General features: G+C 36.9%; 1 protein-coding gene across 1 annotated transcript; it reads left to right on the forward strand.

Moving 5' to 3' along the window:
- Positions 1-2013: 2013 nt before the first annotated feature.
- On the forward strand, positions 2014-10203 carry LOC110171710 (DEP domain-containing protein 1B). Its single transcript, XM_020937475.2, has 11 exons — positions 2014-2182; positions 2874-3139; positions 4598-4742; positions 4882-5009; positions 5093-5223; positions 5305-5352; positions 5457-5597; positions 6021-6187; positions 7040-7216; positions 8385-8567; positions 8890-10203. The coding sequence occupies exons 1-11, from the start codon at positions 2135-2137 to the stop codon at positions 9052-9054; spliced, it is 1599 nt and encodes a 532-aa protein (XP_020793134.1). The 5' UTR covers positions 2014-2134; the 3' UTR covers positions 9055-10203.

Consider the following 10203-nt stretch of genomic DNA (forward strand, 5'->3'; position numbering starts at 1 on the left):
TGATGAGCAATGCCAGAAATGAATGTGAGTGTACCCTAAATCAATATAGGATTGAAGCATGAACAGAGTTTTAAAATTTATTGGGTCCATTGTGGTCACTTGCTATTTGGACAGCCACGGGATTTTTCGTTTTGTTTACACTAGCAGTTCGAAGCATTTTAAGATACTGATTTACTGATTTATGTATTTTGGGCAAGTAAAAGATGTACATTCTTTTACAATGAAATATAACATTAATGAAATAATAGCAGAGATAACAACAACAAAACAAAAAAATACAACATTGGCCCAAAAAGGAGTGGGAAACTTATTTAATCCCAGCTCCCTCTTCTACAAATACAGATACAAAACTATGTAACTTCCTTTAGTCACTGCTTATATTTTAGTGAAATCTGAAAAATCCCATATCATAGGCTATTTAAGAAATTATGAAACAAGCTCAATAAAAATTTGTTTGTGGGGAAGACAGGGAACACGAGGAGAGTTGTAGTACCACCTTAGCTAATCAGAGGCCAGACAGGACAACAATGCTCATATCAGTGTTGGCTAATTTCCTCCTGATCTCATGTTTGCATTTTCAGGGCTGTGAACAGGAATATGCAGGTTTCAGGAAATGAGGAAAAACTGATTTTGAGGCCCAAACTAAATTGTGTGGTATGGGATGGAAATGTTTCAGACAAGTCACAGAATATGTAGGGTGAAAGAGTAGTCTCTCTGGAAAAATGTGACAACTCTTCCATCTTCTTATTTCAAATCATATTGAGCTGAGTTAATCATCGGACCAGCTTGGGGAGGGTTTTAACGATCATCCCCCTACAACATAACAACAAAACAGTTTCCAAAGTGCTGCATAATACAAACAAAACATATCCAATAGAAATATAAAATAAAGCTCTATTTAATTAATTTAATTTAATCCACAAGCCCTCATTAAGACAATAAAACTAGACAAACCAAATAAAAAAATTAAATAGGTGTAGCCTACAAATGTAGGTATTTTGTGTAAAAAGTTGAGTTGTAGCTCAAAAACTGAATGAGCTTTGTGTTCACACAAAGTGTTACAACCATCCTCAGTCTCCTCTATTAAAGTGGTGTGAATGACTCTAGCTTTTCTTCAGTACAGGGGAAAAGAAATTGCATGCAGTGCAATGAGTGGTCCTATAATTTGACTGCAAACATCAATCAAATAAAACTCAACTGCATCCAAAATGCCTCTGCCAATTACCTTTATGTGTCCATCAAAGGTTCTCAATAGGCCTATGGTAACCTCTGCTATATGCTTATCTGAATATGTACCCACAAGTCCAATATGTATAATTAGGGCAGCAACAATTAATATCAGAATAAATAAATTAAATAATTGTAATAATAATTGTAATCATCTTGAAATGTTCTAACAAACTGGCAAGAAAAGAATAAACAAATTGTGATGATTTTCATGAATAAACTACCATCTAGCTTACTCTCATTAGCTTAAAGCACTGCTTTCATGTGTTTTAATTTAAGGTCCTCATTTAAAGTTAGGATGATAGATGTAAGCTATGAAGTATGAAGGACTGTGTGAGTAAAGCAAAGCACAATACCACAAGCACATTCTTTAGATCAGAAGTGAATGTCTTGAACAGTCGCATGTTTCTGGGATACATGGGCCCTAACAGTCCATCCAGGGTCCTCAATCAAACTGGACCTTTGTGTCAGCTTTAAGGGGACCCCAGAGGTTTCAAAAGCAGATCCAAATAGTCTGAATTATAATGAAGGCATAGGCTGTAGACCTACGTTTGCTTTATTCAGTTGCTTATCATGTTTAATTAGCCATGGTTTATTATTACTACCATAACTACTATTACTACAAACTAAAGTAACTCGACTCTTTCCGAACCAATCCGTTCTTTTTCTGTGTGGTCGGTTTCTATGGTGACAGTTTTATCTCTTCCGTAATGCGGCGTCCCTCGGGAGTCACGTGACCCTCTTCTCGTCTAATCACGTTGTCCAAACGAAGTGACGCAGGAAATTCAAAGTTGGCAGTCGAGGCAACGTTCTCTTGTGTACACTTTTCTGCACTGTGCCAAAGCTCAGGATTATTACTGATCTGTAGTTTTAATGTACTCCCTATAGGGCATTTATTGGCTGAGCGATGGACGGTAAATTCATCGGTCCAGGTCCTTACAGAGCGACGAAGCTGGTAAGTTTGTCCTTAGCCATTCACTAACCTGTAACGGAATGTTTATTACATTGACAGACGATATCAGCTGTAGATACATGGCACAGAGGCTGATGATCGTCCTATTGTTAGCAAAGGTTCATTTATATTTCGCTGTGAAACTCATTAGACACCAAGTGTTTTCCTGTTTGCTCTTTAAATGTGAATATCTCCTTTTCAACACAACAACTAACTCAGTTAAAGTCAAACTGGTTCCTTTCTGTTGTTTTGAAAGCATTACTTTGTGAGGCTACATAAAATAAGAACATTCACATTATGTTTATGTTCTGAATATGTTGAAAACAAAACACCCATTTGTACATTCAAATGTAAAATCACTGCTGTCTGAAAGCCCATTACACTGAAATAGCTGTAAAATAGAATAGGCTTTATGACTCACAGCCAGGCAGCCTTGTTTTATTTATTTCTGTAATACTTACTTTACCTTCACCTTGCAATCTACTCCCCAGGCATTTCCAAATGTGATAAATTTTATGGTTGTTCGGATTTTAATGCCTGACACAACAGCCTGGGAACATTGACTTGCAGGCACACAACTGTTTCTTAACCATTTCGTGGTGACTAACTGTGGAGAGAATGAATATTTTATGACAAAGTAAAAGATGATGGTTGATTATTCAAGCATAACCCAATAGCTCTCTCTTTCTTACAGTGGAATGAGACCATTAAGCTCTTCCGTAGTGGTATGCCACTGAGAAGGCACTGGGCACACTTCCGCTGCTATGATTGCAGTTTCACGGGATCTGAGGCTGTCGATTATTTGCACGACCTTCTGCGCCGCAATTACAATTTTGGACCAGAGGTGACTCGCTACCAAACACTGCAGTTACTAAAGAAGTTCTTAAAGGCTCATGTTATTGAAGATATTAAGGGACGTTATGGCACAGAGGACTTCGAGGACAGTGGTCACCTATTCAGGTACTAGTGTGATGAATTTTGAAATGCTGGTGTGAACAAGTACACTTTAAAGAGACATATACTCTATAAATATAGTATCATCCAAGACTGCTGATGCTTTTAGTTTGAACCATATGCATGGATTTCAGAGCGAGGACAAATTTGCATCGTTGCTACAATAATTAGCATGTCAAAAATATGATATATTTTAAATTGTGAAAGCTATGAATTAGGTATTTTATCCATAATGATAATCAAGCTACCAAAAATATTTAAAAATTGAGTATACTTACTTTTGGTTGCATTATAGGACCTATATTACACTATTTTCTGATCTATGTTAATATAATATTATTATATTAACATATATATAATATATTATATATTATATAAACATATTATATTATAATATGTTTCCTCATCAAAATATACCTGGAGTTTTTTTGTTTCACTGTCACATGCCAAGAGGAGCCAGCCTAGGTGACTCAGGCATTTGTTCTAGATGCTTCCTGGCTGCCTCTCAAGGGACGTGTTCTGGGCATGTCCCACTGGAAGGCAGGACATGTTGGTGGAGGAAGTGTTGGGGTCGAGAGAAGTATGGGAGTCCCAACTCAGACTGCTCTCCCCATGGCCTGGCTCTGAATAAGATGAAGAAGATGGATAGATGGATGACACATATTTAATACACAAACTTTGCATATTTATGCTGGGAAGTTCTCCTCTGTGTTTTTAAACTCCATACACCTTCACTTGCATCATTTGGATAATTGCCGCATTGGAATTTCCAATCTCCACTGACCAAAGTGTAAATGTTAGCTGTGAAAACTATCACTACATGACATCACAAGGTGGAACAGAGCATTCTGCTCTTTGGAAACACAGATAGTAATAAACCAAGTTTACTCAGACGTGTGAATGAAACAAAACACAACTCCAGGTATGTTTTTGAGGAGGTAACAACACGGCCAATATGGCTTAAACATGGTTTAAAGCTCACATGAATCCATTTAGTGTAATGTGGGACCTTTAACTTTTTCAAAATGTTTTACAGGCACAATTTGTTTGTAAAAGTTAAAGCTGCACTACGTAAGTTTTTTTGGCAGAGGGTTTGTTGTCTCGATGTTTCCATGTAGAAGTTATTGCGTTGCCTAGAATGTGCCACAGTTCGGCATTAAACTTGTTTGTCTTTATTAAATTACAGAAGTTTTTGTTGGTAAAAACACTTTGAAAGGCATACATTCCTACTGAGTGGTGTCACCTTTAACTTAGTCTGGTGGTGCCATGCTTTTTATTGGCAAAACAATAACATATCCATGGAAACAAGCAGGTGGCAGATGACCCACTTGAAAAGTTACAAAGTGCATATTTTGTGTATTTGTGTATATATCCCTATGAACATCTCACTATCAAACAAAACATCACCATTTCAAAGATTTTGTCCCATATGGATGATTTTATACAAAATTTACTGTCTTCCAGATTCCCCACCATGTCTCCACTGAAATCTATTCCTACAAGATCCCTGTTGCGGGACAGCAATGACCTGCCCAGACTCATTCGCTGGGATGATTATGAAGAACTGCCTCAAAAGGAAAACACTGCCCCGTCAAAGCCTGCTGTCTTGGTGAGATGATTTCCTCTCATTCCAGCTGTCATCTTTCAGAAAGTTTGTGAAGGCAGATAGGGATGAAAATATGATTCTCTTATGATGGATGCTTTTGCTTTTGTTCTATAAGAAAATAATGCGCATTTCTTTGGTTCAGACCTCTGATTTATGGAATAAGAGACACAGTGTTGCAATAGGAGATGTACACGAGTGCAAGCTTATAAGGAGAAAAGAGGTAACTCCTAAGCAAGTGGACCACATCTGGAAAACCATGACAATCGCACAGTATGTAAACCTTCTTGTCTTCATGTTTTATTAAAAGTCATATAGAAATAATTTGTATCTTTAAAATATAATTGCTATTTCAGCTTGCAGAGGGTCCTGGGACTGAAGACACTTGAAGGTGTTCTAAACCCAGAGCATGTGAATGGGAAACATATAGAGCACAATGTGACCAAAGTCAATAAGACAGGTATAGTGGTGTTGGATAACAAAGCAGGTAATGTGTTTTCCCCGTTGACTAACTGCTCTGTGCTTTTGCTATTACTGAACTAACCTGCATCCCGTTTCATATTTGCAGAGGATATGCCTTATTGGGTTGTGTCAGCAATGAAATGTCTTGCCAACTGTAAGTACTCTGTCTCAGGCAAAATGGCCCTTTTGGCATTTTTATCTCTTTGCTTAAGGCTGTATTTTCACTGCAAAGAATTCCTGAATTTGCTTCATTTTCAGGGCCCAATGGCAACGACTCCAAACAGCCTGTGTACCCGGGTTTTGAGAGAGATGTTTTGAAAACCGTAGCAGAATATTTTCAAAGGCTTAAACAACCTTTACTGACGTTTCATCTGTATGAAGTCTTTGTCAACATTCTGAGTGAGTGCTATTCTTGTATGTATCATCTTTCTGGTCCAGGGAGTGTTTAAGTACAATGCAATGTATTCTGCACTGTAAAGTGCCTTAGCATTTTCTGTACTTCTCTACATTAGCTTATCTGTACCAAAAAACCACACTAGCCAGACTTGATCCCCTGCTGACCTGCATGGATTGCGATCACAATCTAATCTCATCATTGCCATGTTAAACCATTCGGTTCTTATAAATGCCTGTTTTTTTACTTCCTATACTTATTTTGTATTTCTTATTATATTATTGTTTGACTGAACTATCCATTCACTATATGTTCCTTATATTACTTCAAGGGGCCAAAATGAAGAGATTTCAGTCCACCTATAAGTATGCCTAATTTATACACTGTTTATTCATGTCCCTAACTCAGTTTCCTCTATTGTGTTGCAGGTCTGTTGTCTGATCAGGAGGTTGCAACTGAGGCTCTTCAGATCAGCTGTTTGTTATTGCCTCCTCCAAACCGCAGACGGCTTCAGCTCTTACTGCGGCTCATGGCCCGCGTTTCCCAGAATCAACAACTGCCACTACTAAATGACACTATTCCCACTCGCACTCTGGTACACACCACTTCTGCTCTGTCTCAGAACAGCTTTATACTATTTGTCATACTGCGTTTCAATATAGAATAGAATAAACTTTATTTCACTGACGGAAATCTGTCTTGGACTCAGTGCAACATTGTAATACCTCAAAACTATTAGGTTTATCTGTGTTGAAAATTACATTATTATCGTGATGTTATGAGGGATGGTAGAGGAGAGAGGAAGGGACACATGATTACTGTATCAAAATTGGTATCAAGGATTATGCTTTTTCCTTATTGGTGTTGAAATCAAATTTTATATTTCTAGACAGTTCTTATCTTTAGCATGTTTAGCATTTAGCAACTTTTTACTACTATAGTCAAAGATTTTTTAACATTGCACAAATACACAGTACAGATTTTAAAGTTAATGGACCTGGCTTGAAAGTGCTTTTCTAACTAACAATAATTAGGCTGTCATAATGAGTTCCATCTTAATGCCTGGAGCACATTGCCTCTTCACTTTTCCTGTCTTAACACAGCTTTGGACTTTAATTTAATATCAAAGCATTAATCTTTCATATTCAATTTTATTTATTTTTTTCTCTATTTGGCAAATACGTATTTTACCCAATTAAAATGATTAAACGCTTGCCTTAAAGATTAAGCAAAGTCAGTTTAACAACGAATACTTTTAAATTTTAAATTAGTACCTTTGTGGTATCCATCACTATTCCATTTGACATTGCTGTAATATTGAATGGAAACAGTCACCACTTGAGTGACATGAGTTACTCACCTCTGTTTTTTATAAAAGCAATTTCCCTAAGAGTTTAATACAGATAATTGAGGCCTAGTGCTCTTTGTTGTTTGTTTGTGTTGACAGATGATACAGATGTTCTCACAGTGTGTTCTGGGATCTGTGGATGAGATGGACTTGGATGAACTATTGTCCACTAAACTGGTGACCTTTATGATGGAACACTACAACACCATTTTTCAAGTGCCACCCAAACTTCGCTCCCAGGTTGAGGAGCACCTGTCCCACCTACGCAGAGTGCAGGTTATTAAAGGGCACCCCACACAAGTAAAATGATTTATGTTGTTATATTAAACATCACTGCACCAACAGAGGTAGGATCATGTATGTTTTTCCTTTAATTAAAATTTCTTAGATTATAAAATACTCTTGAGATGCCCTACCATTATCATTAATTTGTAATACTGTAATGCCAGTAATATCAGCTGCAATATTTTAGAATTACTGTTATGATAGACAGAGTAATATATTCTGTATTATGTGTTTAATTCAATTTAAAGCGAGACTTGCATATTTTGAATCTTACCTATATGGGATTTTTAATTTGCATACCTGTGGCACTGAATAACACTTGTCATGGCCAGCTAAAATGCTTATGCCACTGTTAGTTTTTGTCTAGCTGTGTCAATTGGCATGAGTGGACATGTTCAAACTGACTGCAGAAAAGTGTGATGTCTAACACAGAGCTGATCCAATATCACAGAGTAGAATCACTGTTGAATAGTGCATTCTTGTTTTTGCTTTTTAAATTGTGTGTGAAACTGTTAAACAATGGAAATATAACAACACACGGCTTTTGTTTTTATGGAGCTTGTTAGCAGCAGTTGGGTGCTGAAATAGAAAATGTCTGTCTTGCTAGGCTGATGGACTAGAGCTTTTTCATGTTTGTCATCCAGTGTGCCTTTATGGGTAGTGGTGGATTACAGGACTGACTTCATCAGAGAGGGCAGAACGTACTGTACTGATATGTTAGAAATTTGGTCATTATAGATTTTCTTTTTTATTCAAAATTGATGTTTACTGTGTGTTATTTTAAGGCTTCATACACAATTATTACTCACCTACAGAATCAGTAGTTCTACTAAATTCTTTACTATTGTGAGGTAGAAGTGGCTCCCCAGCTCAAGCCTGGACCCCCATTCTAGACTACAGTTCTCTCTAGATTGCACAGTTCTGTAAATACTTATTTTCTGTGGGATCGGATTGGCCACACAATATCTAAAACAAGCTGCATTTCATATCAGTTCACACTCAGGTTACTGTTCATGTTGTGTAACTGTCACCTGTGTCTACTCTATACAATAACCGATAGTTTTGTCATTGTAGTGTATTACAGCTTATAGCTGCACTGGCTTTCAGAACAAGGTTTAAAGTAACCAAGTAGTCTATCTGTGCTTTTGTCTTTCTGCAGATCAAGTACGCTGGCACCGACACAGACTTCAGTGCCTCCCCAGCGTTTTGTAAACAGATCAGAAGAGTGGAGGCTGAGGAGCCCAGGGTGATTGGCACACAGACCCCCCTGCAGGAGCTGCTGGAGGGACTCATCGCAGACAAGGAGCTGCCCATGCGGGACAAAAGAAAGAGGCTCAAACAGGTGAGGAGGTGTTCAAAGCCAAGAAAGACTTGGATATCTGAACCTTGAAATGAAGCAAAGTTACTGAACTAACAGAAATGCTCCAAATATTTTCACTTTGTCACAATAGCTTTTGAATCCCGTACATGAGTAAATAGTCTGTAAGTGTATGCAGCTAGCACAGCTCAAATTGACTGTCTCACAATGTAATAACCTTTACAGAGAGTTAATATGGAAGTCCATAGCTCACTGAGTTGAATCCTGTCTCCAAAGCTCTTCACCTCAAAGTGATGTTTTGCAAAAAAGCTTTTGTGTAATTCAGATACATTTTCTCTTTTGACAGTTCCAGAAGTCTTATCCGGAGATCTACCAAAATCGATTCCCCACCCAGGAGAGCAAAGCTGCTGTTATACCTGAGAAAGCCCCTAGAATTAAACCACATCAGATGCTCTTCAACTTCAAAAAATCATTCCAGCCCTTTCAAAGGAGCTGGAGTTTCAGAGCATAGAGCCTCTGCTGTAAACGAAATAAATATATACTGTTACTGTCATGTCAGCAATCTGACTATGAGTGAACTGGTCACCACGTGTTTAGGAGGAATTACATGAAAATTTAAACTAATCAACTCAAAGCAATAATAATATACATATATGTAGCTTGGAAACTTGAAAAATAATGAACCACTAATGTGTTATAGTAATATTTTCCCTTTAAGAGTTATTTGTAGCTAGCATGAATACATTTCATGAATTTGAAGAGGTAACATAATGTCTTATCTGTGGTAGAAGCATACCATACTCTTAATGTGTATGTTCATTTCATAATATGTATTATTTTTCTCTATTATGTGTAATATGATACATTTTCATTGACACAATTGTCATGACACATAAACAAACCAGAGCACTGCATATCCCCAAATCTATTTCAAGTGGGTACATTGTCAATACTGTATTATACATTTATTTGTAATTTGTGGCTTTGGTCACAGAACATTTTCTTGTTGATCAAAGAGTTTTTTTACTGGATGATTTTGGCAGCTTGCAGTATGATTTAGCACTATTTTTTTTGTAAGAAACTACTCAATAATGAACATATCAAGGCATATGGGATTGTCAGTTTGTTTGTTTGTTTGTTTTTTCAAAAAGTGTGGTACTTAATTTCTGATCTGAAATTTTCACTACAAAAACTTTATATTGTATTTTCTTAAATCCAACAGCACTGATATTTCCTTTATACCTATTGGTATTGATTGGCCCTATGTCTGCTGTCTATGCTCGGCTGTCTTATTATGTTTTACTCTTTCAGTAGTATTCGTCTTTGATTCTTTTTGGTGTATTATTCATGTTTTCACTGTTGTCTCATCTGATTCTAATGTGTGTCATTCATTGTTGAATGGGTCAACCAATCAACTTTTATTATTTTCTACAATTATTAAGAAGTTGTTTTTAATCCAATGCTGGAATGCCTGTTACTGTAACTTAAATTGCTGGATTTTTAAAAATAATGATGCTGGTAGTATACATTTCGTGAATAGATTTCTTTGCATACTTCAAAAAGGGATGAAATGTGGCATTTAACAGGACCCTTGAGCAATTACTGGTGTAACTGATGTGGGTCACTACTGTAGAACAGTAATAAAACAGTTATCGGTTTA

The sequence above is a fragment of the Boleophthalmus pectinirostris genome, unplaced genomic scaffold (assembly GCF_026225935.1).
Source record: "Boleophthalmus pectinirostris isolate CB_2022bp ecotype Guang Dong unplaced genomic scaffold, ASM2622593v1 HiC_scaffold_6, whole genome shotgun sequence".
Taxonomy (NCBI): domain Eukaryota; kingdom Metazoa; phylum Chordata; class Actinopteri; order Gobiiformes; family Gobiidae; genus Boleophthalmus; species Boleophthalmus pectinirostris.

Bases quoted from the DNA above. Each gene is read 5' to 3' on its own strand.
- LOC110171710 (XM_020937475.2), top strand. From the start codon at position 2,135: ATGGACGGTAAATTCATCGGTCCAGGTCCTTACAGAGCGACGAAGCTG. The intron at 5,598-6,020 runs GTGAGTGCTATT...ATTGTGTTGCAG, and splicing joins AGTCTTTGTCAACATTCTGA to GTCTGTTGTCTGATCAGGAG. The intron at 6,188-7,039 runs GTACACACCACT...TTGTGTTGACAG, and splicing joins CTATTCCCACTCGCACTCTG to ATGATACAGATGTTCTCACA.